This window comes from Carcharodon carcharias, chromosome 9 (genome assembly GCF_017639515.1).
Source record: "Carcharodon carcharias isolate sCarCar2 chromosome 9, sCarCar2.pri, whole genome shotgun sequence".
NCBI classification, from domain to species: Eukaryota; Metazoa; Chordata; class Chondrichthyes; order Lamniformes; family Lamnidae; genus Carcharodon; species Carcharodon carcharias.
In genome coordinates, this window is record NC_054475.1 from 144,359 (window position 1) to 159,238 (window position 14,880).

At 44.3% G+C, this 14,880-nt stretch overlaps 1 protein-coding gene across 1 annotated transcript in view; it reads right to left on the bottom strand.

Annotated features, from left to right (window-relative positions):
• The window catches only part of LOC121282116 (acidic mammalian chitinase-like), a 53,330-nt gene that overhangs the window by 11,879 nt on the left and 26,571 nt on the right, over positions 1 to 14,880 (bottom strand). Inside the window, exons 3-6 of the mRNA XM_041195601.1 lie at positions 14,220 to 14,252; positions 8,240 to 8,432; positions 7,952 to 8,008; positions 2,370 to 2,535 (exon numbers count right to left, since the gene is read on the bottom strand). Of these exons, the coding sequence (XP_041051535.1) occupies positions 2,370 to 2,535; positions 7,952 to 8,008; positions 8,240 to 8,432; positions 14,220 to 14,252 (449 nt within the window). The remainder of the gene's footprint in view (positions 1 to 2,369; positions 2,536 to 7,951; positions 8,009 to 8,239; positions 8,433 to 14,219; positions 14,253 to 14,880) is intronic.

Below are 14,880 nucleotides of genomic sequence, written 5' to 3' on the forward strand. Positions count from 1 at the left end.
ATTGCATTTGCCTTCCTAACTACCGAATCAACCTGCAAGTTAACTTTAAGAGAATCCTGGACTAGGACTCCCAAGTCCCTTTGCACTCCAGATTTCTGAATTCTCTCCAAATTTAGAAAATAGTCCATGCCTCTATTCTTCCTACCAAAGTGCATGACCTCACACTTCCCCACATTGTATTCCATCTGCCACTTCTTTGCCCATTCTCCTAACCTGTCCAAATTCTTCTGCGTCCTCCCCGCCTCCTCAATACTACCTGTCCCTCTACCTATCTTTGTATCATCTGCAAACTTAGCCAGGATGCCCTCAGTTCCTTCATCTAGATCATTAATGTATAAAGTGAAAAATTGTGGTCCCAACACTGACCCCTGCGGAACTCCACTAGTCACCAGCCGCCATCCTGAGAAGGACCCCCTTATCCCCACTCTCTGCCTCCTGCCAGACAGCCAATCTTCTATCCATGCTAGTACCTTGCCTCTAACACCATGGGCTCTTATCTTACTGAGCAGCCTCCTGTGCGGCACCTTGTCAAAGGCCTTCTGGAAGTCCAAGTACATAACTTCCATTGTCTCTCCTTCGTCGAACCTACTCGTTACCTCCTCAAAGAATTCTAACAGATTTGTCAGGCATGACCTCCCCTTGATGAAACCATGCTGACTTTGCCCAATTTTACCATGCACTTCCAAGTGTTCTGAAATCTCATCCTTAATAATGGACTCTAAGATCTTACCAACGACTGAGGTCAGGCTAATCGGCCTGTAATTTCCCGCCTTTTGCCTCACTCCCTTCTTAAACATTAGCGATTTTCCAGTCCTCTGGGACCCTCCCTGACTCCAGTGATTCCTGAAAGATCACCACTAACGCCTCCACTATCTCTTCAGCTATCTCCTTCAAAACTCTGGGGTGTAATCCATCTGGTCCAGGTGATTTATCCACCTTCAGATCTTTTAGTTTTCCTAGCACCTTCTCCTTGGTAATGGCCACCATACTCACCTCTGCCCCCCGACTCTCTTAAACTCTTGGGATGTCACTCGTGTCTTCCACTGTGAAGACTGATGCAAAGTACCTATTCAGTTTCTCCTCCATTTCTTTGTTCCCCACTACTACTTCTCCAGCATCATTTTCCAGTGGCCCAATGTCCACTTTTGGCTCTCTCTTACACCTTATATATCTAAAAAAAACCTCTTGCAATCTTCTTTTATATTACTGGCTAGTTTACCCTCATATTTAATCTTCTCCCTCATTATTTCTTTTTTAGTTGTCCTCTGTTGGTCTTTGTAGGCTTCCCAATCCCCTGGTTTCTCACTGCTCTTCACCACATTGTATGCTTTCTCTTTAGCTTTTATGCTGTCCCTGACTTCCCTTGTCAGCCTTGGTTGCCTCGTCCTCCCTTTAGTATGCTTCTTCTTCCTAGGGACGAATGTTTGCTGTGTCTCCCAAATTACTCCCAGAAACTCCTGCCATTGATGTTCCACTGTCTTTCCTGCTAGGCTCATCTCCCAGTCAATTATGGCCAGCTCCTCCCTCATGCCTCTGTAGTTGCCTTTATTCAACTGTAATACCGTAACATCTGATTCCAGCTTTTTCCTCTCAAATTGCAGGGTAAATTCTATCATATTATGGTCACTTCCTCCTAAGGTTTCCTTCACCTTAAGCTCCCTTATCAAATCTGCCTCATTACACATCACTAAATCTAGAATTGCCTGTTCCCTAGTGGGCTTCACTACAAGCTGCTCCAAAAAGCCATCTCGTAGACATTCCACAAATTCCTTTTCTTGGGATCCACTACCAACCTGATTTTCCCAGTCTACCTGCATATTGAAATCCCCCATGATCACTGTAACCTTGCCTTTCTTACACATCTTTTCTATCTCCTGGTGCATCTTGTGCACCATCAGTGTCTAGTTTGATTATCAAAAATTTTAATAAAGAAAAAAGATATTTTGACATGTCCCATCATGTGACACGAGCTGGGACATGTCAATGAACTTTAATAAAAACTTTTATTCAATTTATAAACACTTCATGAAACCTCATCCAGCCCGTGATATATACGAAGGACACCTGGGCTCTTTACCTGCCTCCCAACATTAAGGTTGGACAGGCAGCTCCGGTAAGTATTTTAATTAGTTTTTAAATGGCCTTAACAGGCCTTTGAGAGGTTGGCGGGCGCGCAGCCAAGTCCGGTGTGCGGCCACCGAACTGAAAATCAGAATGGCGCACAGTGACATCGGGACACATGTGCAATGTGACCACGCATCATTTTACACGTCGGTGAGTGGGACCCGCTCCTACTCACGACCCGAAGATTCTGGCCTCAATGTTTTTCGAAGATGTTACATTAAAGATGATAGCTTTAGATGTTTCACCTTCACCAAGAGTGTGAAATGTCGTTTTTCTTCTGGTGAATTGCCTCGATAGACAGGAAACCTCCAGTCCAGGTCTAAACCGTCAAATCTGTGCTTCCGCAGAAAGGTAATTGAAGCATTGATGAATGTTGCTCGAGTTTCCTGTGTAGCTGCCAAGCTGCTAAATCTAATCATCAGAAGAGAATTTAGAGAGAGAAAGCAATAAATCTCAAATCAATAAATCTCCTTTCCAGAATCAGGCCAGTATTTCTGGCTAGCACTGTTTCATTGAACACTTAACATGCTCATTCTAATCTTCACTCTATGTAGTATAGTGGGTTAACTGCTGGAATATGCTAATGTGTGATGTAAATGACGATGCATCCCAAATGCTAGTCAGTCATGTGTTAGGCTCTCTCACTCACTCACTCACTCTCTCTCTTTTTTGAGAGAGAGAGAGAAGTTGTAATCTTGCCTAAGAGCTACATGCCTCCTCTGTAATCTGTTTACGAGTTATCCTGATAAACAAGTGTTAAGCAGATACCGGAGGATGTCTGCAGTCTGCCTAAGATCCAAGTGTTATGCCTAGAGTCCAAGACTGAAGGACCCAATCTCAGAATATTGTGGTAGTGGTGGAGACACCAATGTAAAAGAGGCAGTGGTGTTATTGGAGGAACCACAGAGTGAAGCAACCTTTGAAAGCAGATTGAGAAATTTTGCCCTGCAGAAGGGGGCACACTGGAGAGAGGTAACGATGATCAGACCTCAGCCCTTACCCCACCCATTTGACTGCCTCAAGGACCCACAGAGGGGCCAGCAGTGGGAGTTATGGAAATGTCATGTTCTATGGTACTGAGCAGCATCAGGTCTTCGTGAAATAAAGGCTAAGCTCCAAGTTAGCTTCCTTTTTTATACAGTAGGTCCAGTAGCAGGTGACATTCTCCTAAGGCAGGGTGTATATGACTTCACTGCAGATTATTGATTCCATTACTAAGTCCTTGTGCACCACACAATCCCGTTACTGAGCAAGCAGTACAAGTGTACGATGTGGCTCAAACTCAGACTGTCAAATCGGGCTTTAATTGGTTGCAATTCTGAGGTTTTATATGACTCCGTTGACTTTGTAGGCCCACAGGCGGTGAGCCCCGCACACAAGGAAGTCCGCCAAACTGTATAAAAAGGCATAAAAGGTTGTTGGTGTGACAAACAAGTATAGACTGTCTAACAGGGGGGCGTGGAATGTTTCCAGTATGACAAAACTGGACATCTCCAGCATTTCTGCAAATCCAGTAATTTAAATCAAAGTTACAGACCAGCGAGTATTTATGAATCACTTTCTTTCCAACAAATGCAGTATCCGGAAAATGATGAGCCCACAGAATTCCTGGGGGAAGTAGATTGCCTTAACCCAGATTGCTGCTCAGTTACAAGTTCAAGGCTTTGATACTTTTTTTAAAAATTTGATACTGGAACTGCTGACAACATATTAGTGATAACCTCGGCTGACTTCAGCCAATGCCCTTTATCGATTAGATATCATGTTACAAGGTCAGGTGGCATTGACTCCAAACAAAGGCATGATTATTGCTCCTTTCAGCTACAACAGGTAAAAGATTGTTGATTCTCTCTATGTTCTTCACAAGCAATGTATATCCTTATTGAGTGGCGATGTTGACATACTCCTAGGAACCCTAGAAAAGTCAGGTGATGCTTACCTTTTGATCCACTCACTGTCCTTCATGCAAATATCTTCAACGTTTTACTTAGAATCAGTGGAAATTCAGCCTTCAGAAGCTGAGGACATTTATACTCTCAGCAGTAAGTTCCTTTCTTTTACAGAGACACCATCCACTAGACCCAGGGCAGACAAGGAAGTTATGGATCCCTCAGTCCTTCATAGAGTAAGGTCAGAGGTGGAGGATACAGAAGGGCACTGCAGCAGACAGTGACCATGAAGACCTGCTGGAGTTGAATTGGCTCTTCCTAGAGAATGATGAGGAAGAATCCCTTGCAGTACTGAGCGGCCTATTGGAGGTTGGGGTCCTGGAAAATGATTCATCTCTCCCATTGTTGGGTGCAGCTTATGATGTCTCTGTTATCTTTTTAGAAGAATCAGCTGTGCTTTTAGTTGCTGAGCAGCATTCAGATCTTAGTCCCACTATATCTGCTGATATATTGCCTACGTTATCACCTGTTGTTCATGAAGATTCTTCTACAGAAAATGCTTTGTTTGATTTCAAGTTAGAGTCCATAGATGATCACCCTGTTAGGAAACTGGGTCCTTCCCAGGGTGAAAGTCAATGGGCACCAACACTTCAGTCCCAGCTGACAGGCTTCTTCTCTTTAGAGCTGGATGACAGCACAGAGGTTGCAGCAGAATCTTTAGCATTTCTGAAACTGTGGAATCCTATGCAGCAAGCTTGCCTCTGAGTTATTCATCTAGATGAAATTTGTCTTAATTTTGACATCAAAATTTGTCCCAGTGCAGAAGAAGCTGCTGTCTTGTCTCCATATCTTCAGCAATTCTTCTCATTGCCCAGGATGGAGCAGCCTCACACAAAGAAATGTGTGGCTCTCTTACCACTGTCGACACAAAGCAAACATTCCTTCTGAAATATCATTGGGAAACCATCTCTTCTTCTTTTCCTGAAAGACTGACTGGAATTTTGTCATGTGTCCATTTATTGTCTAAATTCATTGAAATCTCAGGTCTCCAATGCCTTTTCACTCTTTGATACAGCTGTTGATGATACAGCTGTTGATGATTTAGCTGTTGATGATACAGCTGCTGATGATACAGCTGTGACAGTCTTCCAAAGAGCTGAAGAACATTCCTCTTCTGAAGCTTCTTCCCAGAGCCCTTTGAAGGAGCAGCAGGTTCCTCAGAGTGTCCTGATGTCTTCTCTTCTCATTCCAGAGGGTCGAAAGATCAATTCTCTTCAGCCTTCTCGTTTGAATCAGTCTTTCATTGAAAAGCCTTTGTAGTTCCTGCAGTTTAGTCATTCTGAAATCTGCACTCCAGTTCCCAGCTTCGCTGACAGCGATGCTGATAAAATGTTGTCCTATTCTGCAGATCCTGATGTCCTACCGATGCAGAAGAAAACCCTCGTGTCTCCAAATGATCTTCCCTAAGCACTGAGAATACTGATGGAGTTTGAATGCCCAGCACTGTGACTGAGGGAGGGGGAGAGTGGGAGTTGGATTTGAGTAGAATCAGGAATTGTAAAAAGGGAGTTACAGAAATACAATGTAAAGAGTGAAAGAGGTAGCTGGGATATTCTGCCCCTGATCGTGAGGCATGTTCAGTGACAAGATCAGAGAAAGCCCTAGTCATGTTTCCTGACAACGTAAATCCAGGATGTGTTTGGCCCCTCTGCCTGCCAATGGTGGGCCTTGTTTCCCACCTACAAACATTGGGAACTTCATTTTAATAAATTTGCATCTTATTATTGTGGCTAAATGCAGGATTTACTGAGGAGTGTGTCTCTGTGCTGGTGGAGGGTACGGCTGAGAGCTGTGATGGGTCTTCAATACTGGTGCCTGCGGATTCCTCTTCCGTGGTGTCCTCAGGACTTGAGTCGAGTACCTGGCTCAAAGACCCTCTCAGCAGCTCAGGATTTACCGGACCTGCTACATCGGTCCCCTCTGCAGAGCATGTGACGTGGCAGTCAAAAGTCTATTGGCTTCATCGACACCGGTAAAACCCACCAGGACCAGAAGATCGTACAGACAGTCTTTTGGATAAGCCATCAAATGAAAGCCCTGTCTGATCTCTCAGGTGGATGCTAAAAAATCCAATGGAGCACATTTAAACAATAGCAGAGGAAATCGTGCCAGCGTCTCACTCATTCTTTATCGCTCAACCAACATGAATAAAACAGGTTGACTGGTCAATGTGCTCTGCAGAAACTGGCTATTGTGTTCACTACATTGCAACAGTAACTACAATTAACACGTACTCATTGGCTATAACACATTTAGGATGTCCTGATGTTGTGAAAGGAGGGCCAGAATATTGCTGTCTGTGGGCGGGGATGGGACCCTACACGCCAACGCGTAAAATGTCGCGAGATGACATTGGGCGTTCGCCCTGACATCATTGCGCATCATTTCGATACTGCGTTCAGCGGGCATGCGTCAGAGGTGGCTGTGCGACCAGCCTCACTGTCAAAGGCCTATTAAAGCCATTAGGAAAGTAATTCTGCTCATTAACTGGGTTGCCTGTCCAACCTTAAGGTTGGTGGCAGGCGAAGAACCCAAGAGGTCTTCATTCCCACAGGCGGGATGAGGTTTCCTGAAGGTTTAATAAAATTATTAAATACATATTGCCAATTGCACAAGCATGTCCCAGCTGATGTGACACTGTCACATGAGGGGATATGTTTAAACAATTTATTAGATCATTTATTGATAATTTTCATTATCAACTTAATCTCCCTAATGTAGCTCCGTGCCTCAGGGAGATTGTGCTGAGCACTACCGGCCGTGCGTGACGCTGGGTGGGCCTTAATTGGCCCCGCCCATATAAGGTGGCAGCGCGCAGCCAATCACGGGCGGCAATCGGCTCCACGCCTCCCCCATCCCAGCCCACTCCCGCCCGACATTGGTAAGATGCAGCCCGAGATTTACAAATACAGGTTATTTCATGGAGAACTCTTAAATCCTGCTATTTTCCTTCCATGTAATGTAAAAGTCAATTATTGCACATTGTCAGATCAGTACATGTTCTATAAATTTCATACAGGTGGAGAGACTATGAAGGAAAAGAAACCCTGTTCATTCATTGCTTGCCACCAGCAGCTTCGCACAGCTTTTCTGTTTGTGTGACACTGTGCAAAATGTCAACAATTCCCTCAGAAATCAGATCCTTTGTATTTTTCTTTGCATAAAGAGTAATCAAACTGTGGAATGGGCTTTGAGGAAAAGGAATGAAGAAATCACTTGTATTTATACAGAGATTTCCACATGCACAGCATTCCACAAATACTATTTTAAAATGGAGATACTGTTACCGTGTAAGGCAAGGTGGATATGAAATATTAAAAGCTTTTAAGAAGCGATCAGATATAGCAATGTGAAACTTTAAGGCTTTCCTGTATGAATACACTAAGGATGTCCTTCTTCCTCTTTAAACATCTTGTGCAGTTGTGAAATACAATGAAAGTGTGGGAGGAAATTCTCCATTAATTAACTGGAATGTCAATCAGGACAGATGATGCTCCTTGTCCCATCCACATAGTCACTGACAGACGATGAACACAGATCCCCAGTGATAGTAAATTTGTAATTTCATAATGCCCCTTCGGAGTGTCCAATCTTCCCCATTCAGCAGTGGGGAACCAATAACTTTGATTTCAATTTCTCCTAAAGTCACCATATTTTTGGATTGTCTGTCTGACAGGGCAAGCTACATTTCTCAGCATCTAAAGGGAAATCTGATAAGAAGCCTCAAACTCAAGAAGCTAAGTGTCTGTTGCCAGTTCTTTTGCATAATTGAAAATGACCAATTTAATTTTACCAAAAAAATCACAGAAATATTTACACTGATATTTACAAAGACTAACTTTGGGAGTAAAACAATTTGGGGTATTTATAGATTTTACCTTCTTGTTCCAAAATTCCAACCTCCAAACCCTAAAAGTGTTTTCAGATTCTTATTTCTGTTAAGAAAAATTATAGAAACCATGAGCGTTGGTATTACAGTGAATAAGGGAGGAGCATACTTACTTTACATTTCATTTCTATACCTACATAAAGAATAAACATCAATTATGTCAATGATCACTTGGTTACAGAATTCTTTAAATAAGCTAAATTGAGAATAACTGTAAATTGTAAAATGGATCTGAAATGTGTCACTAATGCCACCCAGAGAGAATGATATGACTTACTCATCTTTCAGGTCATTAAAGCTCTTGTACATAGGTTCATCTGCCCATTGAGAGATGTCATCTGTGGTATTGGCATGGGAATAAACCAGGTGGGTGCACAGGCAAGCGTCAATATTTTCTGGGTAGAACTTAATATCTTTAAATCTGTATGGGGACCATTCTAAGTAGTAGCAAAGCAGTGTGTAGGAGGAGACTAAAATGCAAAGAAAGTATTGTAGTTATTTGAAATATTAAAGATAATAAAGGTGACAAAACTGGAAAAAAGAAACACACAACAAACGTTCCTGAATCCTTGGGCCTGATGGGAATAAACATTTGCTGGGGTCCTAAGGGCATTTTTACTTATGTTCACAGGGAAACTTTTGCATTTATCTTCAAAGTAAATTGTTTGTCTTCAATGCTCCTGTCAGAGAGTTACGCACAATAAGAGAATTTGGGTTTACATCTCCCACAATCTTTTGTCAATTAATATTAATTTGCATGTTTTAATTTGCATTGAAGATAAATATTAACCCTTCCCACCCTTATTTAGAGGAACCTGAACAACTGACAGAAACTGGAAAGTCTGTTCCCACCTTGCAGGATGGGAGATGGAAATCCCAGAGCTGATGGTTAAGAAAACACCCATGTTTGGAAACTGGAAATGTCACCTGGGCTGTATAAACCTGTCATCCTAACCTTCAGAGATTCTTACCATCTCACTCAATCTCCTCTCCCAATACACATGGTTAGGCTGGGATTTTCCATGCCTGTTGGCTTCGGGTGTGTTCATTCAGTGATGTGAGCGGACAATATGGTGAGATTAGTTTCACGATGGTGTGAAACCAGTTCACGATCGTCTGCTCAGCCTGCCAAGAGCGGGCTGCATTCCTGCCATTGGACGTTGGGAACCTCATTGTAATATAGCAGCATATCATTATTAGGCCTGCCCGCCAGGATCGTCCACCCTGCAGGATCGTCCATCCACGTCGGGGGGAAAACACGCCGGCATTGAACACATCGTGACAACCGTGACCAGCAGATGTCGAGATTTACCTGCCAAGGCTTGGCGCACTACGCGGATATCCAAGGAACAGAAGATGCTGGAGACTGATATCAATGGCACACTGGAGGAACATCCATGCCATGCTGGGTTGATTCTCATGGACATGGCTCTGCTGCAAAGCAGCTCACTGAAGTTGGTCAGCCACCATTGATGCATACAATGGATGATGGTCGAGGGGGTGGGAGAGGAAGGGCTAGGATCAGCTGGGAAAAGAAGAAATGTCAGGATGGGGGGGCGGCTGGGAGAGTGGGAATGCAGTTGTCAGGATGGGCTGAGGTTCGGAGGGGGGAATGAAGATATCGGGAGAGAGGTTGGTGGGAGGGAGGGAGAATAGGAGGAGGACGGCAAGCGGAGACAACGGCAACTAGGGAGGTAGGCTTAAGGGGGGTGGAATGTGCAAGGGAAAGAGTGCGGAGATGGGAGGGCATCTAGGGGAAGATGGGGTGCGGGGAGAGATGCCCAGGGGGAGGAAGGGATTGGTAGATGGTGAGAATGTCCAGGGGGAGGAAGGGGTGTGGAAAGGGGAGGGAGAAAGGGTGGGGGAAGTGGAAAGGGTGGAGGAAGGAGTAGGGAAGAGAGGGCAGGAGGGGTTCTGGGGGTGGGGGGGACAGTTTATGGGAGGAATGTTTATGGATGAGGTGGGTATGTGCAGGTGAACGTGCATGGGAGGGGTCAGATAGGTCCATGTCTGCCTCCTGAGCAGTGAACTAAGTGTGGGTGTGGTATGGAGGAAGATTGAGAATGACCGTAGGCAGAGTGAGGCGGTAAGGTGAGAGGGTGAGGGTGTGACGGTAGCGATAGAGGGGACAACGAGGGTGGTTGGTGGGGAGTCAGATGCAAACACAGACCCTGGGGGTGGGAAGGAGGAGGTCGGGGAGGCTAATGTGGATGGGGGTGGGGTTTTGGGAAGGAAGGGAATGTGCACGTTCACCTGGACATCCCCAAAGGAAAGGGGTTGTGGCTGGAAAGGTCACGGAGGGGAGGTGGTAATTGATGTTGGGAGCGAAAGTAAAACTGAATGAGCAGCATGCTCTCTAAATCAAAAGTGAAATGAGAGTCATGGTGGGCGAGATCAGATGCTGCATGGGGGTGTGATCAGTGGGTGGGTGGAGATGCAGGTCAGCTCAGATGGACAAATGAAAGCAAACCCCTCCAGGCAGCATTCATAATGCTCGGGACATTAAGGCAAGGGCTTGCATGAGCCTCCTAAAGGCCCTGCCCCACACAGGCTTTTCCCTTCCGAATCACTCGTGGGTCGACTGCTCCCTCTGCGGTGACAGGTCTTCCGGGCTGCTTATTTCCAGCTCTTCACTGGAGGAAAAGCCCTCTTGGCTGCAGGTGAGGACATGAATGAAGCTGAGGGACTGGCTGGCTGAGGGTATCGGTCCCTTGGCAGAGCTCCCTGTGAACCAAAGTAGAGAGAATGAGTACATGGAAGCAGAGTCAAAAGCAGGAGAGAGAGCACTCACAGTTGCGTTGAGGGAGGGGGTGATGTGGTGCAGGATCATCAGGTGTTTGCTTCAACCTCACCATCGGTGGGCAGGGTTCACATCCTCACCAGTCAGCAGGATGGCACACTCCTCAATGTGGGCCATTCCACCCCTGGTCTGGGACCTCTCCCTGCTGATGTGAGCCGGCTTCTCCTGCATGGAAACAGATGGAGAGAGTGTGAGCAGGACACATGGCACTGAGTGGGATGTTTGTCTGCTGAGTGGCGCTATGGATAGGAATGAAGATGTGAGCTCCAGAGGATATGAGCCTGATGGAGATGGGAGGATGTGTGTGAGAGTTAATGGTGTTGTCCCCTGAGATGTGAGATCCCTGTGGATGTGTGATGGGTTTGTGAGTGTCAGTTGGGAGTGATGAGGAGAGTGAGTTACCCTGGCGGAATGGATGAGGGCATTAGCAATGACCACTGCTGCCACTGCATCCCAAGCCTCGTAGGTAACAATGCTGCCCCTCCTGTGGCAAAAGCGGAGGTAGAGGACACCGTGACAGACCCCCACGGCATCCAAAAGACATTCCAGTGACACGCTGCTAAACCTGGAGGCCGCAGTCTCCTTAACTTTCGTGGACATCTTCCCTACAGCAGTTGTGGGCTGGAAATACTGAGATATGGTGCGTGCGGCTGGATTCAAATATGGTGCTCGGTGTGGTGAAGCATCGAGATGATGGCGTGGTAGGCGAATGAGAGCTTGCTCACCATTGAAGCAGCTTGTTTCCTGGGAATACATAAATAATGTCGCAGGTTTGGAACGACACAGCGTGAAAACAGGCCTGGAGGGCTGAACACCACTTTACCTGACCGCAAGCGAACTTAGTGCAAATCTGGGACGTTTCCGCTCTTAATTGTGACTTGAATCCTCTTACTGCATCCACTTCAATGGATTTCCTTGGTCATTTATTTCACACTTTGGTTATGTTTTGGTTGGGAAACTCCTGTGAGAGTTCTCTTCTTCCCATAAACCTCCTTCATTTAAATTTGTGTTTTCTGCAATTTGAAACTTTCATTCTCATGAACAATTTGCTGAGATTAATATTGCCACTCTTGTCAAACCTTGAAAATTCCAATTAGACTGAAGAAAGCTAATCAGATTTCCAGAGACAGTCTCTCCATGGCCTTGAATTGTGAAAGGCCTGAATTATCTTCATTGTTCCTGCTTATTCCCTTTCAAATCTCCTTGCATTAATTTGTGTGTAAATAAACTGAAGTATTATTAACTATTTCTTATCACCTTATGGTCTTAAACCAACCAATCTGGCAGGTTATCTCCTGCACACATCTTACAAGGTTCTAACAATAAAACAAGGAAGGACCTGCTGAAGCTGGAGAACCTCCTGGTCTGTCTCAGGGCTGAAGACTCAGTGCATGAAGCTGAGGAAGAAAACTATAGAAGCTCATTTTGGAACTCTAATGAGACAATGTCAAATCTAAGCAGCTGAGGTTTGCTAAGAGCGAATGAATCAGATATGTTGAGGATGATGATTGAACTGCTCAGAGCACAAAGTAGTTCCAGTGTGGTCACTCACAGGATTTTAACAGGGTCAAGTGAAATAACTATGGGGAAGATTTTCTGCTTTGAGCACAATAATGATTTGTTGCAAATTGTGCCCAAATTTGTATTAATGTTATGAAATGTTGTTTTCTCCTCAAACCTCTGCTCAGATTTATTTGCATATCACCAAATGCAAAGGGTATCATGAACCAGCACAACTGAGCAGTGTAAAGATGTGAATTTTCTATTAAAGGCTTGAAAGAAATATTCCTTGATACATTTGTGAATGGCAGGATTGTGGAGTTGATTAATACAGCTTAAAAACAGTTTATCACTTTAAAAATCGTATTTTAATTATAGTGACAACCCACCACTTATGATAAGCCTATTATAAATTACTGAAAATGATTTGCATAAACATATTGAGCAACCTTCTAGTTATATTTGGGGTGCAATGGTCAATTTCCAAGTAAATTAAAAGGTATATATTCAAAAGGTTTAAACACTTCCTGACTATTGTCAAACACAAAATGTTTGATTTTCCAAGGCTCCCCAAAGACTTGTCAATGAGCACAATCCATGAAAATTCCCAGTGGTGATTATTTCATCCTGGGGTGTGAGCAGTATTGTGGCTTGGACTGGATTCTAGCACAATGTTTTTAAATTAGCGTACAGGATCACAAACTGTTCATTTATGCTGAATATAATTTGTGTGCTTAATGTTCCACCATCTGTTGAGCCAGTTACACTGATTTTGAATGAATTCGACAAATGAAAATGGTGCAACCAAGTGGAATCTGCCGGATATTAGCAAATCCCAGTCATCTGAGGTCTTCAAGTTGATTTTCGGTCAATTTGTTTCACTGTTGCTGACGAGACTTAAGGGGGGATCTTGGGCTTTGGATGATTGTATAGCACAAGTGATATTGATTCAGTCGGGCCTGTTATAAAATCGCTTTCGATTTTCATTAATTTCAATTTTGGCTCAATATTGAAGTTAAATCTCTCTCCTGATTTTCATTCACTTCAATGTTTAAATCAAATTGAAATTCTCAAACTGACGTGGTGGGATTTGACCTCCCATTTAGCTGGAATTGTACTCGAATAAAATAACCACCACAAGCTGAATTGAACGTGAGCATCGGGGTTCTTGCTCAGCAGCTGGAGAATTGCTGAGAATCCAGCTTTGCTCCCATTTGGCAAGTTCCACTGGAATTAAGTGCCCATCAGGCACCTAATTAGCTGGTGTCGAGCCTTCCCCAATACTTAGGACTCCGGGTGCAGAAACCGCCCCTGCTAAGAGCTGTCGGTCAATCGGTGACTGGCAGCTCCCCCTGACTTGTTAGCGCCACATGGAACAGTGGCTACTGCCAGTACTGCACCCATCAGAGTCCAAGGGTTAAGGAGGGACCACAGGTGAATATTGGCGGGATGGGCATTACAGGAAGGTGATCGATGGGAGACGAGTGAGGGGATGAGAAGAAAAGGCAGGGGCTAGTCTCAGTGCATTTCCCCTTCCTGGTGCAGGTCCCTTCATCAGGCACTGAGTGCCTTTGAACAAGGGAAACTTGCAGGATCCTGCCAGCAACACCAACAGGGTTTGCTTTTCAGTTTCCCCACTTGGCAATGCCCCTGCCTGGCACTGTTTGAATACCAGTGATTGCAGCATGAAGCGCTTAAGTGGGCTTTAATGGACCACTTTTAGCCCTCAATTCGAGTCCAGAGGGAAGGTCTTCCACGAGCCTGCCACCTGGACTTAATCAGATAGAGGCGGGAAGGTGGTGGGGACCCATCCTGCACACTCTGCCCCATTAAATTCCACCCACCCCAGCCTTCAAATTCTCCATTTGTCAGGGCATTAAACTCTGCCCTACATTACCATTCCCAGGACCAATGAAATCTATATTGTGATATAAACTAGAAATGTACAATGACTTACCCAGTGATACGTGCAGTAAGAAGATCAAACTCACTGAAATAAAAACAAATACACTTTTTACATTTTTTAATCACATTGGGAAAAAAAATGTATTAACTACCTACAGAACTTTAGTGTTAAAGGATTCATCACAAACCAAACTAAATTAATATTTTATTTTGATTATTCTCTGGTGTAAAAGTATATTCCAACATCACTGTTGTATGTTCATTGCTATTCTGTTTAATCCACTTCTGTGTCTTGATGGTGATTTCTTTTTCAGATAAATCAACTCCAGAACTGCAGCACATTGTGTGGGTCGACTGTGAGAGTCTAATTGATTTGGACATATAAAAGTAATTGCTGAAAAGTGGGACATGTTACTGAGGCATTTCATCTCGTTTTTATCAGGACAAACACAAGAATGTCAAATTTCAAAAGATCACAACGATTAATACTACAGGAGAAAAAGGTGCTGATTTGTTGGCAAGTTGACACCGATTGGCTGAGGTGTTGCCATGGAGAAAGCAATGGGGAGCTATAGGCTCCCTGAGCTCCCCGGTAATTGAAAAAAAGGCGCAAGGCTTGAAAATATTCCATTAGTTTGCAGGGAACAGGTACCTGCCTTTGAATGTATTTCGATTCTAGCAAGCATTAATGAGTCATGTTACAAACTCAGCTG